The sequence below is a fragment of the Mchenga conophoros genome, linkage group LG13, assembly GCF_057382185.1.
Source record: "Mchenga conophoros isolate Kocher_MC1m ecotype Shallow Benthic linkage group LG13, M_conophoros_male_GT1.1, whole genome shotgun sequence".
Classification (NCBI taxonomy): Eukaryota; Metazoa; Chordata; class Actinopteri; order Cichliformes; family Cichlidae; genus Mchenga; species Mchenga conophoros.
In genome coordinates this window covers 17,016,953-17,038,674 of record NC_140538.1, presented here as the reverse complement: position 1 = coordinate 17,038,674, position 21,722 = coordinate 17,016,953, and the positions used below count along the sequence as shown (strand labels likewise).

The 21,722-nt window shown below is 40.9% G+C and overlaps 2 protein-coding genes across 6 annotated transcripts; one reads left to right on the top strand and one right to left on the bottom strand.

The window, feature by feature from the left end:
• The first annotated feature begins 16 nt into the window (after positions 1 to 16).
• Positions 17 to 7,581, top strand: LOC146561065 (peroxiredoxin-like 2A). 4 transcript variants are annotated; one of them, XM_085296803.1, is made up of 7 exons: positions 27 to 93; positions 1,902 to 2,144; positions 2,894 to 3,079; positions 3,522 to 3,613; positions 3,719 to 3,859; positions 5,190 to 5,354; positions 5,434 to 7,581. In XM_085296803.1, the coding sequence occupies exons 2-7, from the start codon at positions 1,949 to 1,951 to the stop codon at positions 5,527 to 5,529; spliced, it is 876 nt and encodes a 291-aa protein (XP_085152929.1). In that variant the 5' UTR covers positions 27 to 93; positions 1,902 to 1,948; the 3' UTR covers positions 5,530 to 7,581. The 4 variants fall into 4 exon arrangements, with proteins under 4 accessions (XP_085152931.1, XP_085152929.1, XP_085152928.1 ...); XM_085296802.1 differs by lacking the exon at positions 27 to 93 and adding an exon at positions 1,240 to 1,427; XM_085296805.1 differs by lacking the exon at positions 1,902 to 2,144 and having other exon boundaries at positions 17 to 93.
• sfxn3 (sideroflexin 3) lies at positions 7,286 to 20,190 on the bottom strand. Of its 2 annotated transcripts, none has more exons than XM_085296800.1 (11): positions 20,060 to 20,190; positions 18,309 to 18,526; positions 13,841 to 14,011; positions 12,316 to 12,414; positions 11,677 to 11,752; positions 11,479 to 11,564; positions 11,253 to 11,380; positions 10,836 to 10,885; positions 10,581 to 10,630; positions 10,412 to 10,459; positions 7,286 to 10,322 (listed from the first exon to the last, which is right to left on the bottom strand). In XM_085296800.1, the coding sequence occupies exons 2-11, from the start codon at positions 18,470 to 18,472 to the stop codon at positions 10,226 to 10,228; spliced, it is 969 nt and encodes a 322-aa protein (XP_085152926.1). In that variant the 5' UTR covers positions 18,473 to 18,526; positions 20,060 to 20,190; the 3' UTR covers positions 7,286 to 10,225. The 2 variants fall into 2 exon arrangements, with proteins under 2 accessions (XP_085152926.1, XP_085152927.1); XM_085296801.1 differs by lacking the exon at positions 20,060 to 20,190 and adding an exon at positions 19,598 to 19,750.
• Positions 20,191 to 21,722: the final 1,532 nt, after the last annotated feature.

The window sequence follows — 21,722 nt, the reverse complement described above, 5'->3', positions numbered from 1 at the left end:
TCCCCTGCGCTTAGAATCGGTTAGTACGCCTGCGCAAAAGTCCGAAGACAAGCCGTTTAGTGAGAGGCGTTACTGGTGGCTAAATTGATTTTGGTAAGTGTGTATTTTTTGAAAAACTACTTCATTATCTTTGTCACGGTGACATTTTCGGAGCAAGCACGGATGCATTGGCAGGCACGGCTGGCTCAGGTTGCAGACTCGGTATTCATTTTAGATGCTAATTTACGGGAGACGGTTTATCTATGAGGCGGCGACGCTGTGATAAACCACAGTAACTTCTCTGGACTTTGACAGTATCTTTCACGCAGTTGCAATCGTCCAGATAATCACACCTTTTCATTTACAGTTTTGAAGTTTGGTCTGCCTGGGCAGTTGTCATCGTAAACAAACATCTTACACAATTACCAGTATCAAGGTCATTATTTGTATCGTGTGATCTGTGGGCGGCTGTTAGTTAGTTTTTGCCATCTCATCATCTGATTCACATGTATGCTAAATGTCAAAGGTAGAGGAACTATTAATGCGTTGACACATGGGTTTTTGAGACCTCTACATCATCAGTGTAATGGTTTTATTTTTCTTTTCTACGGTGGCCCTGAGAGGCCAAACGTACTGCAACTTAAAAAAACCCACCAGCAATAAGAATTTTTTTTTTTTTATTGAAAGAGTAGACAATACTAATGCCATACATCTACTCATAGCTGCTTTATACAAATCAGCTCATAATTACATTGAGTTATCAATTGTGATAATGAGTGACACGCTAGTTCTCCAGGTAAAAGTCACAGATTGAGCCACGAAAAGCTTATGAATACTTTAACACAAGTAAAAATAAAATAAAAAAGTTATTTTAATGTCGTAGCAGGTTACTTTTTTACTGTAGCTGTCAAATATTTTATTCAAACGTCTACTTTAGAAAAAGTATAAAGTTGCACGGTATTCTCATCGACATGCACTTGAGGTGTAAATGAGTTAAAGGACTCACTCTACAGCAAGATGACAGATGAAAGAAGTGAAAAGCAAAGCAAAAAAACGTTCAAATAAAGTGTAGATAAATCAACTAATTTACTTTATACCACAGGGTTTGTTGCGCTATCACCAGTGAAGCATTTTATTTTTTAGGAAACTTGTAATTTACTGGTCGTGCTCATTGTTTACATGTTTTGTGGAAGACTAGATTCTGATCAGCAGTCAGTGTTGACAGCTTTTTTTTTCTTTTTTTCACTTCTGGCTCTGCAGATGTAGAAAGTCAGACTCTTGTGTGCGTTGCACAGATGATTGGCTGCTGCGGTTATATTTTTTTGGTTCTTCATTTTCTGAGTAATAAGGAGTCAGAACTCAAATGCTTTTGGGTGATTGAGTTTTAAACCGGATGGGCTGAACCACAGGAGGGGACGCATTCACTCATTCTTTGGCAATGGAGACAAGTTAGTATTTTCTGATCTTACTTTAAAGTTGACTATATAGAAAAGCCAGATTTGACTCCCTCTGTGTAGCATGCTGTAAACTGGCAACAGTGTTTTGGTTTTCAGTGTAATTTCTGTCTTTATTGCTACACAGAAGAGAACTTAAGGGGCAAAAGTAGGAACTTGAAAAATAGTTACACAGTAGACTTTGTAAGGAAGATCAAACATTTTGTACGTTATGCTTTTGTTACATTTGATTGCACCGTCTGCAGTGTGAGCGTAACTGAAGCCTGGCGAACTTGTTTAACAGGTGGTAAAACCTGATAATTGGATCACAATGAAAGCAAAAGTTTGAAATTCTTTTCCTTTAAACTTGTCAAGTCGATCCTTGACTTTAGCTTTTGATAAAGGTGGATTATGCTGTTGTTTGTTTATGGCATTGCACTGCACTATGCTTTAACCTGCTTAGAAACGACTTGTGTTTCTGTCTTCCAGCGAAATCTTAAGAGTGTGTGTAGTCAGATCATCAGACTTTATCCACCATGCTGGCTCTGTCCAGATGTTCCACAGCTTTGAGCTGGAGGCTTGCCCTCCGCTGTTCTGCCCTCTCCGTGAGGGGCTCTAACCCAGGCAGCCAGCCCTCCACCACAGCCAGGCCTCAGTTTCTAAGGACCCAGGCTGCCCCGTTTCACCAAAGTAAAGCCAAAGCCAGTCCAGACCCAAACAAGATCCTTTCAGGCAAGGACACATTTGACTGCTCCCTACACAGTTAGCCAATCTCTGTCACAGCCCAGACTTCAGGTTTGTTCACCTGTGCATGGCGACTCTTTTTTTCTTTTTTTTTTTCTTTCTTCCCACTTACCGTACACTGGAATGACTCCAGGTTGAAATGTTACAAAAACAAACAAGTTAAACGAGTCATTTAATAATTCAATTAACGTCAGATTGGAGTCCCATACGCACAGTTTACCAACCCTTCGGCAGTTAATCGATAAACCAGTTCTCAGAAAATAAAATTACAAAAAAAACCTAAAACAAACCATATTTAAAGATTTTCAGTTCTGGGAAATGGTGATAGATTATGTTTTAAATAATTAAAACAATAAAATAAGTAGTTGCAGCCTGATGTTATGCTGCGATATTTTCTAAAAGACACTGTCAACAAAAAACAAACTCTGCGGTTAGCTGTGCTTTATCGAGAAGCACATTTGCTCTAGTCGAAATTTGCCTGCAGATCTTTGTGTGTGAGGAATTTAATCGCATGGGTGAGTTTTAGATAAGAGTACAGTGGCAAAAACAAACGCACACTCACAGACTACAGTCTGCACCAGATTCAAATAAAATGGGCATGCTGAGCCTTGTTGAGATGCAATCTCAGTTGAGATGTGATGTCTGCACTAGCACTGTGAAATATTGTTCTAATAAAGAACAGTTAATGTCCCTTATGCTTCTTCTTCTCAACATGCTTTTGCTTTTTTGTGTTGCAGTTTTGTCCTCTGCTTCTGGGCTGGAGGGCGAGCTCTTTGGAATGGGGATGTGGGCTGTGGGTCTGGGTGCCGTCGGAGCTGCGCTAACTGGGATCTTCCTGGCTAACACGGATCTGTGTCTTACTAAAGCTGCCAATGCAACGCTGCAGTACCTTGAAGATGCTGATCTGCACTCCACCACGGGTGGTAAGAAAGCGTTCTGATACGGTACAATATTGGAATGTACCAGACTAACAGCAGATGTAGTTAAGGCTATTAAAAGGAAATATAAAGTTACATAAGCACTAGAATCAGCCACATGTGGTTTCCTTTCCTCGTGCGCGTTTCGACACATTACACATGCAGCGAATGAGGTTTTGTGTAGTATGTAAAGTGAAGCCACTTTCTAGAATTTTCTGGCAGATTAAATCATTGTAAACTTTGGTCAAATTCCTATGCTGAGTATTTAATGAACATCGTGAAAGAGATGCACCATGTGACCGTGAACATTTTGTTGTTTTCTCTATCTTGCAAACTCTGTTAGATTCTTTTAACTGTGGCATTCGTAATCTTTGCGACTTGCGTTTAATCGCTAACGCGTGAGGTCAAAGATTTGATAAGAAATAGTTCAATGTGGGTTTGTCTGCAGATGAGAAAGTCATCAAAGCAAAGAGCCTGTGGGAGACGAATGGGGCTGTGGTCATGGCTGTAAGAAGACCTGGATGATTTTTGTGCAGAGAGGTGACGCCAAAAGTCTCTGTGAATGAACATTGTCTGTTTCCACTCAACTATAAGTGCATGTGATGAGATTGATTTTCTCTTTTTGGTATTTTTGTCTTGCTGCAGGAGGCCTCTGCGCTGTCCTCTCTGAAGCCCCAGCTGGAAGAGCTCGGGGTCCCTCTGGTTGCTGTTGTGAAAGAGGACATCGGCACAGAGATCCGGGACTTCAGACCGCACTTCGCTGGGGACATCTATATTGATGAACAGGTTAGCAGCTGTAGATAACAAGTGGGCATGCTCAGAAAAATTGTGAGAATAATCTGAGAGTTCCTGGCTGAACTGAAAAACCTCTAGCATAGATTTCCGGTTTAGGCTTCAGCAGGAAATCACCATCGTAGCTACCTCGTAACTGAAACCGTATGGTGTACTGAAATGCATGTCGAGTCCTCCTGTGCATTTCAGGTGACTTTTTTGAATTTAATATATGAAAGAATAATAATAACTGCCATATCATCCAAAAAAAGTAATCATAGCATCAATATAAACACTCACAAATGTCACATTGCTGCAGGGTGATTGCTGAAATGATCGGAATTTAAATGAAGGAATGTACAAAGAAATGGGAAAACTTGAAGGACAAATATGTTTACCCCCGAGGAAAAAAAACAAATCAAAAAACCAACTGACCACAACAAAGAGTTAAGACGCAGGAGTGGAAAAAGTCGTCGCATCTTTTTGTTTTTATTGGCCGACACCGCATATGAAACAGGACACGGTCACACTGGCACGCAATGAACCAGAAAAAGCTTAAACGCTGGCAACAACGTTGGCCACTCACTTCACTTACATTGTAGGTTCTGCAGAGATTCACTGCAAACGTCTAAATCAACATGCTCATAGTCGTTATGATCACTTGGTTATGTTTATTTGCCATGATGGTAACATGAGTACTGTTATCTGTCAGTTATTAATGCTGATAAATTGTTTGGCTTTTAAATATTTACACCCACAACAGCAGGGGAGGCCTGTTTGAAAGGAAGGTAATCGTTCATGTGAAAGGCTGAATTCATCGCCGCTGAACTCTTTGGAGTTTTTTTTCTCAGCGATATCTTTTTCATTCTCGGCACGAGTGCGTCTCTAATGGTATCCACCACACACATTATCCACGCACGATCTAATCTGTCGCGTTTCATTAGCTCGCTGCTATTAAGCTTTTCAAGCATATATCTCCTCTTTGTCTTTCTGACATTGCCTCTGCTGCTTAAAAAGCTCTTAAATGCCCTCCTCCTTCCTCCTAATGGTTTTTCTAATGGGAGCTCTGTGAATAAATTAATCCTGACCAGCATCTTGTCTTAACTGCAAGGGGCCGTTTTACCGAATGTCCTGACAGAACCACAGTTACAAGTACCCCTGTCTTTTGTATGATCTTTAATCTCAAATCAAGCAGCAGTGCAGGGATTGCTTGTTGACAGTAAGAGTGTTGGGTCATGAGAACGCAGTGATAAATCAGTTTTAGAGTAGCAGTCAAATAATGCTACTGTAATTGCTGTACGCTGTGTATAAATGAGGCGGACTGAAACTAAAATGTGCATTGCAGAAACGTTTTTATGGCCCGGTGCAGAGAAGGATGGGAGGCCTGGGGTTCATTCGCCTGGGAGTGTGGCAGAACTTCAGGCGAGCCTGGAGGTCTGGGTACCAGGGCAACATGAATGGAGAGGGGTTTGTCCTCGGAGGGGTGTTTGTCATCGGACCAGCAGAACAGGTAGCTTCCACAGATTTGGCTCAGTGATGCTTCACAAAATTCGTCTCTATTTTTAAGCACATGTTTTGTTTTTTGGCAGGGCATCCTCCTGGAACACCGCGAGAAGGAGTTTGGCGATAAGGTGGACACGGCCGATGTTCTAGAGGCCGTTAAAAAAATTGTACCAGTGAAATAATTTTCGTAGCACGCTTTTATTAGATCACAACTTGAATAGCAAATTGAATATTTTTAACCTCATGCAGAGTTTCAGTCAAAATCGAATATAATTATTATTTCAGTAACGTTCTGGTATTTATGAAGTCCGTGTTGTTTAATATCATAAGATGCCGCTGACTTTTGCACATGTAATTTGCTGTTGGTTATGAAAATCAAGCCACCTACAAGCTAGATTCTTGACACGGGTATGAAAATGTTAGGGAATTAAAGGCATCACTTCCTTTTAGGTGCAGCAGCCATTTATTTAAGGTCACTTGAAAATGAAATGTTGACTCTGTGTAAAAGCTTAATTTGCTTCTACTGGTCAAGCTCTCAAACACTCCTTTGACATAACAAGAGCGTGCGGTCTGTGTGTGATAATGACAACTTCACTCTAAACTCTTGGTCGAGGGGAGCAAGTTTGATGCCTAAACACACACACACACACTGCTGCTGTCGTCATGTTGAGGACTGTTTGTGGTGCAGGCGTTGCTCGCTTTTGTATGACTGTGCGTATGAGAGAGAATTTTATGCATCTGCACATTTGCATACCAGCTGCAGAACAGTGAATAAAGAAGACCTCATCCAATATCTGTGCTTTTCTTTTTCTTTAAATGTAATTTGTATATTGGTTAAAACTTGGTCTAATAAAACAACTTACACAGCTCTTATGAGAGTTTTCAGAGAACTTTAGTATTTTTTTGAGTTTTGAACATTTAAAACTTTATCCTTGAAAGCACAACAACAAAAACAAACCAAAAGAATTCCTCTGCATGAGTCTGGTTTTATTATGTTCTATCATTTCACCTTTAGACACAAAAAATACTCTTGTCAGGAACCTTGGTATTATTACATCAGTAAGGTCACCAGAACGGCTCTCTCCCTCTTGCAAGTATATCAAAGGTTAGAAAATTCTTATCTCAAACTTGCACCGAGAAACTGGTCCATGCTTTATTATTAAGCAGGTTATATTGTAATGGTCCATTTGCGGGACTCTCCATCAGTATGATGACTTCAACTGTTTCAAAATGCAACATCCAAGATCTCTACAGGTACATGAAAATCTAACCATATTACCCCATTGAAGTGATAGCAGGATGAACCCATGTAATTTGGCAGGTTATTTTAACCATGTCTACATGATGAAATGCACTGAGCGATCAAAGATTTACATTAAACAGCAGTTGAATGGTGTACTTAATAAAGTGGCCAGTGTGTATAAATTCGAGGCAAAGTCCTTTACATATAGGAGCTACCACAAGGACAATTTACACACACACACACTTGTGTATCTATAGCTCTCTATATGAAGCAGTAGTAATGCAGAGGAGCTTTTTACCACTAGGTAAGGCAAGCAACTGCTTGGGCCCCCAGGTCAGTGGGGTGGGACCCAGAGGGCTGCCAAACTTTAAGTTACAGCAGTGGCAAAGTCAGCAGGGACACAGGGAGAGACGTGATCACATTTACTTTGTTTTCTCTTATATTCATCAGTTAACTCATCTAACAGCAGCCTAATTCGTCCTGCTCTGCTGACTGTGACGTGACCATGTCATAGAGTGTGAAATTTCTTTGTTTGACGGTGTCAGATTAAAGTTGTGAATGTTCCAACCACCAAAATTCAGTGGTTTTTAAGTTAGGTTAAATGTTTACGCTCATATCTGAACTGTTCTAATGAAATATTCACTTATATGGTGATAATAACCCGTGTTAAATATTACTGCATGAAACAAGCATGCTTGGGCATTGATGTTACACATTTTATTCTATTGCTCAGATTAAAATACATCTCACGTCCAGGAAATATACATTTCAAAACAATACAAACAGAGGGAGAAAACACAATACTTATAAGTCTACATGTATGTGAGTTGTATGTATATAAAATAACCAAAACATTCATGGAGTGTAGCATGACATGACTTTTCCATGCATGCCTTCAGTATGTAAAGTTGTAAAACACTGAAAGAACTCTGTGATCTAAAATGTTACTGTCAATAAAATCAATGGCAAAAAAATGAATTCCAAACATAAAGTGTGTGTTGGACTTTCTTTACATTTTCAAACTTGTAGCTTTGTATTCAAGACAATGGATTTGGTGGAGAGGACCACTTGTGTTAAAATACACAAAAAACAAACTGTTTTTGCACAAGTATGGCAAAAGGTCCATTTGCTAAAGCTGAAACAAAAACTTTTAAAAAGCTACACACTTCCTCAGTCCTTTACCCGTTTCATCTTTGGCTGGCTCTACAGGTGTGACATGATACGGTGGTAAAACACAGTCACAAGCTGGGACGATGAAAGTTTCCAAACGTGTCTGAATGCCGACTCAAACCCCTCAGTTTTGTTCTTAAACGTTTGTGCACCAAAACGCGAGTAGAAAAGGAGAAAGATGGGAACAAAGCAACTTGGTTACGAGCAACGAAAGCTAGCAGACCACAAATGATTAAAAATTAGCAGACGCGAAGCCACGATTCAATCAGCATTATCCAGCATGATGAAGACTCACAATCATCAATGCACACTTGTAAAAGCTCCTTTAAAACAGCAACACAAATCCAGTTAACTCCTACAGCAGCACAGCAAACACATCACACAGTAGCTGCTGTCAGCATCGTAGCAAAAATGTCTTCAGTGGGCACTGCAAACATTTCTACATATAGACTATAGTAGTGATGCTAAGTGTGAAACACTGTCCTGCAGTGCATGTGATCCCACGTTGGTGTCCAATTCAAGCAGGGGACTCAAACAGAAGCCTTCTGTTCACATGGATGAGATGAAAGGGAGTGAAGTGTTCATATGAAAACCCAATTTCTCTCCAAAACAACAGAGCCAATAGTTAAAAAACAAAACAAAACAAAAAAAACCCCAAAACACTACGTCCACTTTCATTTAAGTTTCAAGTAGCAACACTCTCCTAACGTTTGGTGAATAAAGCTACTGACTGTTGGAATCGCACATTAACACAATCACTGTGCATTTGTATCTGTACAAAAAGTCCATTCACAAAAATGCAAATGCTGTGCGGTTACTACAGTCCCTTAACGCCCAACATCTGTCCACAACTACATCGAAGTGTCTTAATGGAGATGAATTTTGGTGATCTATACAATCTTACTGTGGTCACATTTTTAACCAACATACACAAAACATCACTTTATACTAACACTGAATCCGAGCTGGTAATTTGCAACAGTGATAAATCAAACTATAGGAACACTCCTTTAATCTGAGAACTGATTGGTCTTGAAGCAGGAGAAGCTCCTAGTCATTTGCAATAAGTTACACTATGTACCAAGAGAAGACATTGTTTCCAAGTGCATATGTGGGGCCATCTGATGCATTCACTAACAGAGGCATACATTTTAATTAAAATCTCTAAAATCCCTCAAAAATGTGCTTCGTAGCTTCTACATTATATGTGCTTTGTACATAAATATATCCAAGAAAAATATAATTATTTTTACACCACTAAGACACCATCACCACTATCTAACCACACTGGAGACACTGCGTTTGGAGAGCTTGGTCAACAATGTGAATGACTGTTGATCAAAGATGCTCAAACTCGGCCGAGCTGTCCACATTAACAAAGCAGCTACAAACACTGTGCACACACAGCTACCATGACCTATAACCAGGAGTTTACTATTTTGACCTATTACACAACATTTATTACTGTCCTTTGGTTCAACAGGACATCAGTGGCTCTCGCGCTTTTGACAATCTGGCTGTTTTGATGTCTCCCAGCCCACTTCAGGTCAGGTGCAAACACTAAAAAAAACCCTCCTCCAAACTGTGAGTTAGTATTCACATAACAGCAGCAATACATTTAAGATAATTTAAGATCCTTATCAACGATATCAACAGCATTTCTACTTCCTCATGGACACACAACACACTATCCTCTTTCCACCAGATGCCACTATTTAAAAGCGCCATCACCTTTAAAAAGAAAAAAAAAACCCAGGCTGCCACAGTACATACTTATGCTGATGAGAACCACAGTTTGTAGTGTTGACTGATATAGGATGAGCAATTTGCTATATAAAGATCTTTGCCACAGGTACTGAGCACCTTATTACTTTGACTAAGAATATGAAGGGCATAAGTACACTTAGAGGAGAGTAGACGAGGGTAAGAAGCTGCACTGGGTAACAACAGGCATGGTACAACAAAACAGGAACTTCAACAGGAGTCGGGCTATTTAGAGCGACTTAACATACAGTTTTCTTGGGGCAACTGAGTTGGTGGCCTCAAGCTTTAACAAAACTGTCAGTGCGAAATATATGACACTGGAATATACACTGGAAAAAGTGGGAGCACAAGGCAGAAAAGACTGTTACATTCAGAAGAAGTTACACACATGAGTCTTCATTTTAACTGAATCAGAAATGAACCTGAATGCAACGCAAGATATTGGCGGGTTGAGGACAAATCAGTAACTTCATGAATAGCCATCCAAAAGTTCAGCTGTGACCAGCGGAAGACAAAAAGCACACCACAAAACAATAAACTGTAAATAGATGGTGCTCTTCTCTCAAGAGAAAAGAAAAAGAGCCTTAACAAAAAAAAAAAACAACAACCCCTGCAAATATATTTTATTTCACCCTTCCAACTGAATCCAGAGCACTGTGTGTGTGTGTCTCAACATATGCATGGAAATGTGCTTGCTGCTCCTACAGGCCTTTGTTGAAGTAGACTGTGGTGATGTGAGGACTGGTCTTTCGTATCCTTTCTTGCAGATCTTCTTCCAGCCCGCTAACACTCATAGAGCTACAAAGAGATGGTCCAGCATCATTAAAAGGCAGCTAAGTTAAACAACTCTAGATATAGACTGAATGAGTGAAAGTGGCTACTGGTACCTTTTCTGAGGGAATAGGGCGCAGCACAGAGGAGTTGCAAACACCAGGCTGAAATCATGAGATGAAAACAGGAATGTTTCAGATGTTGTTGCAGGTACTTTCTAGGTGAAGTTAAAAATATCATTTGATAAAAGGATACTCTCACTGATAACAAGTCTACTTTACTCACCACAAACCGACTAGTCCCACCTGGACTGGAGCGTTAAGAATTGGGAACCGCTGCAGAGAAAACAGATAAAAATCAGGGACACATACATATCAGATGAGTTTGTCTGTACAGAGCGTCCACAGACACAAGCATTCAATGTATGTGCAACATGTGGAATGCGGTGCGACTCTTTAACCTCATAAAATAACAGCATGTCTGGTAAATCCACTCAGTAGAAACAAAACAGTACAGCAAACACGGATGCAATTCGCTTACCTTCATGAAAGCTCTCTTCTCCAGAGCATTCATTATGACAGGAGGAATGGCTGTGAACAGAACAACAAGTCAGGTGGGGGTTTCTGCTTCAATAGCAAAACAGGAAACTGTTAGTAAGGCTCAGAATGTGTGAGGTGAAGATACATTTTCTAATATATTTTTGGTGAGTGACGATCATAAAGTCAACATATATTCTCTTAACTTTGTGTTTGCTGTCTAGCGGCTCTTGAGATAAATATCTGGGTCATAGGCTGTTAAATGATGAACACTATACAGAACAGGCAGAAAAACGGGGAACCTAACCAGCCAGAAAACTCCATAAAGCAGAGAGGAGCTGCAGTTTCAGCTGATACTTCTTTGCAGATTGTCACTAATGCATGCAAGGTAATGACCAAGCAGAGAAAATGTCGACGTTACCCATTGCAGGCATCGCCATCCCAATCCTCGACACCACCACCTGCACGATGGCTTGTCTGGCAGCATTTGGAGACTCTCCTAACCGGTTTCCATTCTCATCAGTTACAGGGATACCGTACTTTAACTCCCTGATAGTGGGGGAAAACAAACATCATGTAAAGCTGTCATACCAGCTGTTAAAATATTAATCAGTGGCCTATTATAGTTAATACTTTAGTGACCTCACCTCTGCCTCATAAAGGGAATGTTGATACAGTTAGCAGCAGCAACAGCAGCAAAAGGGACAAACCGGCTGATGATTGGAGGGAGACGCTGCAAAGACAACAAAATTAAGCAATCAGGATCACATCTCAGAGCAGGTCATGTGTGTTTGTTTTATCTTCGGTTTACTTCATGTTTGTTGCACTTGAAACAAACGTATTACCGTAGCTAGAGACTTGAGTCCCAGTGCAGTGACTACGGCTCCAGTTGTTGCACTGACGTAGGCTGCACCGAGCTGGCTGCAAGAACAAAATTATCACAGGTCACACACTGAGAACCCACATCCCCTTTCAGCATTTTCATAAGTGAAATAGAGCCAATTATGCATCACCACATGAAGACAGCAGCTCAGAGTCTACAAATTAAGCTAAGGTGAATCAATGCAAAGTTTAAGTGGACCAAGAAATGTGTGAAGTCATGTATGAATATTTAAGAATGAACGAGAACATCCTCGCAAATAATTGCAAAACAGAACATTACAATATGTGTTTCACTGACTGCATGCTTGATCCATAAATATGCATTCGCATGTTGCTGTTCTTCATAAATGCATGCATTCAATGCATTTTTGCAGCGTCTGGAAGGGGCAATTTATTGCAAATATGCTGACCTGTTGTCAACAAGGAGCACGTAATCTAAGTCAGCATGAGATCACTGTGACACTGCCGAACATGCTTAACAGTGGAACGTAATACCGCTGTGAGGGAGAGGACAGCCGCTCCCACAGCCTCCTCACAGAGACTAGTTTAGACGTGGGACAGGAATGATCAAGAGAGGAAGGGAAATGAGAAGTCCTCCATACTTCACGGTGATGGGTGCGTCTCCACTGCGGTTGGTGTAGTTGACGACGGCGTTAAAGGACTGGTTAACCCACTGCCAAAACACCACTGCTGGAGTAGTCCTGCAAAAAACATGAAGGAACAGCGACAGTGTGTTTGAGGAAGTGAGATTTCACGCTGCGTGTTCGGTGCCGTTTGCGCTGTGGCAAAGAAGTGACACTACTTGAGAAAGTAGCCGCTAGCGACAAACACTTAAAAAAAAATAAAAAAAAAGAGGATGCAAGCAAAACTACTAAGTAACCTACAGATGCATTTAGTCATAACTGCATACAGATAACTTTGTGTGGACCCTCATTTCACACTAGTGTTCCCAGCAGATAACATCTTCATATAAAATCAATCAGCCCATAGTCAAGTTTGAATAAAATTCACATGCAAAAGATACAGATCATCTTGATAGGGTATGTGTCACAATTTTATTCATGTGATCTAAAAACCAAATGGTCCTTTAGCACAGTTTACAGGCCTCCAGAAATATATGCTGAATTTCAACTTTAACTTAAATCACCTAAAATATTCATATTGGTATTAAGAAACCCCCCCAAAGCACTCGCTCTCTTCTTTACTATACCAATTTTACTATATAAAGCTATAATATATAGACTTTAAAATGTCACCATATGGTGCCCTCAAGTGGTAGGATGCAAAAACAACATTGTGGTTGATGGTAGTGCACGATACATCCAACCTGAACCTGAGTAATAAACATAAACATAATATGACAAAAATGATAGACTTAATTGTTAAATATTAAATTAACAAAAACGTGAAAAAATACTTAAAATAAAATGTGAACTATTAACATAAAATTTAAAAATAAATCAGTTTTTAAAACTATAGCCAATAATCTATTATTTCGTTTCACCATCTATTTCTGTAATTACAAAGAGTATTAAAAGTCATCTCAGCTTTACTTTTTAATCATACTGTGTATACTTTTATTGCAGATCAAACTGTTTCTCCACACCCATAAACATAAACTACACTCTACACTACACTACTGACACTTTATTCACTTTTAGTCACTTGCAGTTATTTATTCACCTTCGGTCACTTTAATTTTAAAACTGTGTAATTTTAAAACTGTATATACTGTGTATTTATTATTTCACTCCTACTGCCTGTTCCTATTGTCCTTATCTTCAACGTATGCTGCTCGGTTGTTTGTTAATTGCCCCTTGGGGATAAATAAAGTCTTCTGATTCTGAACATGAATTGATCTCAGCTTATTAAATGGTCACAGCATAGCGAGTTATCAGTAGAATTAAGAGCAACATTTTTTATTCTTTAAGAGGATTTTCCCTCTGCACAGGGATTAACATTTCTATTTTTGCTGCTGTATTAAGGCTGACTTTTGGTCACACAGAAACTGTATCAAATTCAGCCTTTCATTTATTAAATATTAGATTTTTCCATTTCTAGATTCTCTTTAGGGAATCATTTTAGAAGCAGATTATAGTGAATTGTGTGTTTAAACCTGAGCTGTACCTGTAGAAGGTGAGCATGCAGCCTGTGATGGACATGTTCATTGGCACCTGAGCAGACATCCGGCCAATCACAAACATCTTCTCCCCTGTGTCGGGGTGGAAGGCAGAGTCATAGATGTATTTGGCTCTCCAGAGCTCATCCTCCGTCAGACCAGGCTTCACGATCCCAGCTCTGAAAAAGTCATAACAGTACAGCGCTACAGTACAGTTTTTGTTACATGTAAAAAAAAAAATTTTAAAAACCCGGAGAAAACAAGTCAGCATATAATCTCGTTCAAAGCTCATTCCTATCCATGCCTTACTCAGATCAGACATACTACCCCGCTTCCCAAAAGGTTGGGACATTGTTGTAATATGCAAATAAAAACAGAATGCAATGATTAGCAAATCTCATAAATCGATATTCTATTTACAAAAAACAACATCAACAAAAGACATGTCAAATATTTAAACTGAGAAAATATACAACTATAAGAAAACTATTAGCTCATTTTGAATTTGATGGAAGTAGTGGGTCTCGTAAAAGTTGGAGTAGGGGCAACAAAAACACTGGAGGAGTTAGTTCTCCAGCTGTTTGGTGTTGCTATTTTTAACAAATTAGGTTAATTGGTAGCATTTTAGCAACGTGATTGGGTATAAAAAGAGCACCTTAAAGTGATGGGGTTTCTCTGTATCTTTGCCTCACACAGTGCAATATATCTCCATCGCATAGAGTTGATCATGTTGATCCAAGAACTGGGATGTTTTTATCTTCCAGGAGTTGTGTACAGATCCTTGCAATATGGGGGCGTGCATCATCATGCTGCAACATGAGGGGATGGTTTTGGATGAATGGCACAACAATGGGCCTTAGGATCTCGTCGTCTGACCTCGATGAGGACGACGAGCATTTGGATGAACTTCCCTGAGACAGTTTCTGACAATTTGTGCAGAAATTCTTTGGTTATGCAAACCGATTGTTGCTGCAGCTGTCCGGGTGGCTGGTCTCACACGATCATGGAGGATAACATGCTGGATGTGAAGGTCCTGGGCTGGTGTGGTTACACATGGTCTGCGGTTGTGTGGCGGGTTGGATGTACTGCCAAACTCTTTGGCGACAGCTTATAGAATAGAATAGAATAGAATTCAACTTTATTGTCATTGCACATGCACAGGTACAGGGCAACGAAATGCAGTTTGCATCCATCCAGAAGTGCTTTAGTGATATAGATATATTACAATATATATTAGCAATAATATAGATATGTGAGTATATTACAGAAATGGGTCTATTATGGTATGTTATAATGTACACGGTATGAAGTATGTTGTGAATATTCTATAACTATAAGTATGTACAGGCTGTAGTGAGTACAAGCTATGTACAGGATATGAACAGGATATAAATATGAAAAACTATACAGAATATGAAATAAATAACTTTACAGAATCTGGGATATACAGCTATACAGAAATGGGAACTATGCAAGTTGTAAACAGTTGTAGGATTAAAGATTATCGAATGTACAGAATGATTATTTACACAGAGCTATACAGTAGTGCAGTTAAGATAAGTGAGGGTGTAGATAGTTTCTACAGAGGCTATATAAAGTGCTAGTGGTTGTGAGTGGTGGTTCACTCCATGTTATTATTGTGTTTGAGGGTACAGTTGTCCATTGTGGGTGTGTGTATGTTCAGTCCATGAGTTTAACGTGGGTCAGATGTCAGGAGGCAGAGTTCAGGAGTCTGACAGCTGTGGGGAAGAAGCTGTTCCGGTACCTGGTGGTCTTAGTCCGGAGGCTCCTGTGGCGCCTCCCAGAGGGCAGGAGGGTGAAGAGTCCATGTGATGGGTGACTGGGGTCTTTGATGATTTTCCCAGCCCTTTTCAGACACCGCTTCCTGTAGATATCTTTTATGGCAGGAAGTGGTGCTCCGGCGATGCGCTGGGCAGTTTTCACGACCCTCTGCAACGCCTTCCGGTCCGAGGCAGAGCAGTTCCCGTACCAGACTGTTATACAGTTGGTCAGGATGCTCTCGATGGTGCAGCGATAGAAGTTCACCAGGATGTCTGAGGACAGGTGGTTCTTCCTCAGAGTCCTCAAGAAGAAGAGGCGCTGGTGAGCCTTCTTGACCAGCTTGGAGCAGTTGGTTGTCCAGATGAGATCCTCGGAGATGTGAACTCCCAGGAACTTGAAGCTGCTCACACGCTCCACAGCCGTCCCCTTAATGTGGATGGGTGGATGTGGGTCAGCATTCCTCCTGTAGTCCACGATGAGCTCCTTGGTCTTCTCGGTGTTAAGCAGCAGGTTGTTTCTGTCGCACCACTCAGCCAGACGATCCACCTCCTCCCTGTAGGCGGCCTCATTGTTGTCACTGATGAGGCCAATCACCGTGGTGTCATCTGCAAACTTAATGATGGTGTTGGAACCATCAGCAGGTCTGCAGTCGTGGGTGAAGAGGGAGTAGAGGAAAGGGCTCATCACGCAGCCTTGTGGTACACCGGTGTTCATTGTGATGGTAGATGAGCAGCGGTTATCCAGCCGGACATGTTGGGGGCGGTTGGTCAGGAAGTCCAGTAACCATTTGCAGATGAGGGAACTGATACCCAGGTCTGTCAGTTTCCTGATGAGTTGTGAGGGGTGGATTGTATTGAATGCTGAACTGAAGTCTATAAACAGCATTCTGGCGTAGGTGTTGTTGTTGTCCAGGTGTGAGAGGACAGAGTGCATTGCAATGGAGACTGCATCCTCTGTGCTCCTGTTCCGGCGGTATGCGAATTGGTGGGGGTCCAGGGTGGGGGGGAGACAGGATTTGAAGTGTGCTAGGACCAGTTGCTCTAAGCACTTAGTGATGATGGGGGTGAGTGCTACTGGGCGGTAATCATTGAGGCAAGATGGGTTGGAGTTTTTGGGTATCGGGACGATGGAGGTGGATTTGAAGCAGGCCGGTACCACAGCGTGGGCCAAGGACAGATTGAATATGTCTGTGAGCACTCCTGCAAGCTCCCCAGAACACGCTCTGAGAACACGCCCGGGGATGCCATCGGGACCTGCAGCCTTGTGGACATTGATCCTGCTCAGCACCGCTCCTACATCGGTGGGGGAGAGAGTCAGAGGTTGGTGGTCTGGCGTCATGTCTGCTTTGGTTGTGGTTGTGGGGTTCCCTCGCTCAAAACGAGCATAAAAGTTGTTGAGCTCGTTGAGGAAGGAGACATCAGAGGATGCGGGGGAGGGTTTGGTGGTCCTGTAGTCTGTGATGGTCTGGAGTCCTTGCCACATGCGTCGGGGGTTGGAGTTGGAGAAGTGTTCTTCTACCTTCTTTTTGTAATGGTGTTTGGCTTTTTTGATGCCCTTCTTTAGATTAGCCCTGGCTGTACTGTAGGCGTGTGCATCTCCTGACCTAAAGGCAGTGTTACGGGCCTTCAGGAGGAGACGAACATCCCGGTTCATCCAAGGCTTCTGGTTGGGGTACATGGTGATCCGTTTCTGGGTGGTGACACTGTCTGTGGTTTTGGAGATGTAATCCAGTACAGATGAGGCGTACTGGTCCAGGTCTGTGTGGGTGAACATATTCCAGTCTGTGTTTTTAAATCTGTCCTGGAGCACTGCGTCTGTCCCCTCTGGCCACACTTTAATTGTCCTCACAGCAGGTTCCAAGATGGCAGAGAAATGAACATTAATTTCACAAACAGCTTTGGTAGACATTCTTGCAGTCGGCATGCCAATTGCACACTCCCTCAATATTTATGCTGTCTAATCAGCAGCTTGATATGCCACACCTGTTAGGTGGGATGAATTATCTCGGCAAAGGAAGAAGTGCTCATGAACACAGATTTATGAACAACATTTGAGGAATGGGTCTTTTGTGTATCTAGAAAATGTTTCAGATCTTTGAATTCAGCTCATGGAAAATGGGAGCAAAAACAAAAGTGTTGCATTTATATTTTTGTTCAATGTCTGAAATTGCCAGGTAGCACACCTGGAAATCACCATAAAGATACATATGGGTTTAAGAGCAACGCATGCTCCCATCCACATGACTTCTTTTAACCCTAACCCTTGCATATTTCAGCAAGGCAATGCAAAACCACACACTGCGTATACATACTTAACCTTTCACCAACTGAAAACAGCACGAGATGAAAAATATGACAAATATGACCCCAAAATGTAGAGCAGTTCAAATCCTACGTGAGCCAAGAATAGGACAGCATTCCTCCCCCAAAATCCATAACTAGTCTCCTCAGTTCCCAGAAGAGAGGACTCAACACAATGGTAAACATGGCCCTTTTACAATGTTTTTGAGACATTTTGCTGCCAGTAAATTCAAAATGAGCTAATAATTTTCTTAAAATTGTACACTTTCTCAGTTTAAACATTTGATATGTTTTCTATATCCTATTGTAATTAAAATATGGGTTTTTACACAGTGTCTTTTGGAATAAGGGTTATACATTCCTATTCCCTTCTTTATATCTTGACCTTCTCTACCTGTAGTTCTCCACAGTCACTCTGGCCTCCTCCAGAGTCTCAGAGGACAGCAGGACGTTCCTGGGGTCCGTGACCATGAAGAAGTGCTTGGCGCGGCCCGTGAACGTGCCTTGGTCCCATCTTGGCTCCTTGATGTTTATGTTGCGGGACACCTCTTCTGACATTCTGGCTTCTTCACTCAGAAATTTTGATTAGTGCTCAGGCACAAACGTAAAACACTGCAGAAAACATCAAGTCAGAAGAAAAAAAGAACCGTATGAGTTGGATTAACTAATGCATTTCTCACAGAAAAGACTTGTCAAAACATTTTATAGGCAAGAAAAATAAACCCCAAAAAACAACAAACATGCCCTGAATGTTATTTTAAAATTTTATGCATGCTCAAATATCACAAACAGAGATCAAAGTTTGAAACAACATAAGTATGGCGACCTGATTCCTAGCCCTACAAGTGTAATTATTGTAATGAAAAACGCTGGTGGCAGAGATAAGCGCTCATCCGCGTTTCACTAAAAGCTGTGCTGCATTCCAGAGATACATTGTGCTAACGAAACCCTCCACCTTTACTGTACAGGACACCACCCTGTACAATCTTTGTGGAAACAACCCTTCGGGGCATTCGAGTTTTACTGCATTCTTCATCACTCAGTGCTTTCTGAAGCCTAAATAACACTTTCTGTTTGCTGTATTACATTAAAACCACAATAAACTGTTGTTTTGTCCATTTGTGGGTTCCTTATAAGCAGCTCTTCGCTTTCAGTGCAGTCCAAATTAAAATGTGAGCTGTGTCTGTGAGTATAGGATAAAGTAAAATTAAGATGATGTTTTTATCCATTTAATGCCCACACCACACCAAAAAGCCCACAGTCACTTAAAGATCCAAGTTGGACTGTACAATTTCAAATAAAACAATACCTCACTTGTAATACAACTATTGACCTCTTTCAGATCCAACTCTTTATCTCTGTGCTGTTCACATTATGGCTTTTCACCACAGTGTTAACTGGATAACTTCATCCAGCACTTGGGCCATAATTGAGTAAGAAACTGGGGGGCACAGCAGTGTGGAGACCTTGGTTTTTGTTCTTTCTGGCATGAAGGTCACAACTACCAAATTGATTTAAAAACAAAAAAAAAACACCTTAAAGAGCGAGATAACACCTGATAGCGTGGATAAATAGATAACAGAGGAGTTGGCTATTGGTTTGCTCCTTCAAACTATGTGTAAAGTACACGAGCCTCCAATCGCCTCACTAGCGAGACAACCACATGAATGATGTTTGTCATACCGAAATAGCTGATTAAAGAAAACCGCAACAGACACAGTGGCAGATGGGTTTGGGGTTGTCACGACAGGTGCCCCAGTTCCTGTCACCAAGCTGGCTGCTAAATGGCTAGCGAACACGCTAGCAAGGTAGCCGACAGCAGCACTGCAAATCACGAACTGGAGAACAGAAATACCCACTGTTGTTAATAAAACGGAGTTAAATGTAAAAAACACCCCCCCCCCCCCCAAAAAAAAAAAAAAAAACAATCAAATGTTCGGACAGATGGGAGAACAAACAGATTTCTAATGTCATCAAAATACCTGCTAACTAACGTCCCCTAACCAGCTAGTTTACAAGCTAGCAAGCACATTAGCACCTCAGTTAGCGTTGTAAAGACAAATATGGAAATAGAGCGAGCGCTAATTTAATCAGATATGATCATTATTGATCAGTGATGTGAATTCAGCAATCACGGAAACATACCTGCTCTTAACTCCCTGGTTTTTGAAAATGTATGACCTCTCAATATCACAGCACCACCGGGAAGACATATGCTGCCTTCGCGTACTTATTGAAATATAGTAACATAGCATTTTGAAAAAAAGGATGGGTCGGTAAATAATTCGTGGAGCAAGTAACAATCAATAATGTTCTGTCTATGTTCTGTGTTACTCATATGAGGATTCATTACAGATGTCTACAGTGATAAAATAATGGGAATTAAAATGCGTGCCAGACGGTATGTGGACGGTCAAAGACTTCTTCGATTTGTTTGCTCAGTTGCAGTATGATGAATATCTATTCTATTCTATTGTTTTTTATTAAATACAACAGTAGAAAATGTAAAATATAGAATAAATCATTTAAATGTAGTCAAACTGTTCGCATGAAGCTGAGGGTTAAAACAAAAACGAGTTTCTAAGCTGCCCGTTAAGGCAGCGCCGTGCGACGAAACAGGAGGGGCGGTGTTTATGGTGAAAAACTCCTGGGCGTGGGAGGAAGATCACGCAGGATTGGCTAAAAGCTGGCGGGACAGGGGAGGAGTCCACTTCCCAGAAGTCCTTAGTTTATTAAGTGATGGGATTTCCGACTCTTTTTAGAGAACCGGCTCTTTCAGCTCGACTCACTAAAAAGACCCGGGTCTTTCGGCTCTTCAGGTTGTTTTGTTGCTTTAATTTATTTATTATTAACAATAATATAAAATTATGCACAAAAGGAATTACTAATGTAAAAAAAAGTGGTTTTATTTATATATGTTTATATATAAATATATGCAGTGGCACCTAAAGACAAAACATGTACAAATTCCAAAAATGGTAAATGGCCTGCATTTGTATAGCGCTTTTCTAGTCCATAGGACCCCAAAGCGCTTTACACTACACTAAATTCCAAAACACATTTCTAGCATTAACTGAACTTCCAAAACAGAGCTACCTAGATCACTTAAATTACACAATTGAAAGCATATGTGTATTGTTTGTGTATTTATACACAAGCACACATATATATTCAAATAATTAAAAAAAAAAAAAGTAAATTTACCTGTTACTACCACACACCAAATCCAGTCGTTGGTACTTGCTAGCTTGTGTAGCCACTGGGTAACAAAAGCTCAGCACTGCGCCTAGCATTCTTGAGCACTTCTGTTGTGTTTTGTACGTGTTTTGGGGTTTTTACGTTCTTCTGAGTTTTTACGTGCTTCTGAGTTTTTACGTGTTTTGGACTTTTTACATGTTTTGGACTTTTGATGATTTATGTATTCATTTTAGTAACGGTATAAACAGTGGAAGGTGGTGGATTATCCAGATGCTGGTCGATGTGAAAAAATAACTCAGTTGTTTGGTGGTGGCGGAGCTCAAACAGAGAGCAGCCAGTGGATGAGGGAAACCGAAGGCAGAAGAAGCAGACCCAAGGCGGCTGCGGTCAGAGCATCAGGTGAACTGAATTGCAGGTAAGAAGGTATGAACTGCAGTCTATCTGGGATCAGATATAAACCAAGTTTAGGTGTAGTTTATTTTCGTTGTGCTGACTTACAATCAGTTACAATAACTGGTACTGCTAGCTAGCATGACGGAGTTTCTATACAGCTGGGTGGGTGCTTTGATGTTACTGATACCATAGTGAACTTTATTTTATTCATAAGGTT

Coding starts and splice junctions, on each gene's coding strand:
- sfxn3 (XM_085296800.1), bottom strand. CDS start 18,472: ATGTCAGAAGAGGTGTCCCGCAACATAAACATCAAGGAGCCAAGATGG. Junction 10,886..11,252: donor GATGGCGATGCCTGCAATGG/GTAACGTCGACA, acceptor TTCTGTTCACAG/CCATTCCTCCTGTCATAATG. Junction 10,631..10,835: donor AGAAGAGAGCTTTCATGAAG/GTAAGCGAATTG, acceptor TTTTCTCTGCAG/CGGTTCCCAATTCTTAACGC.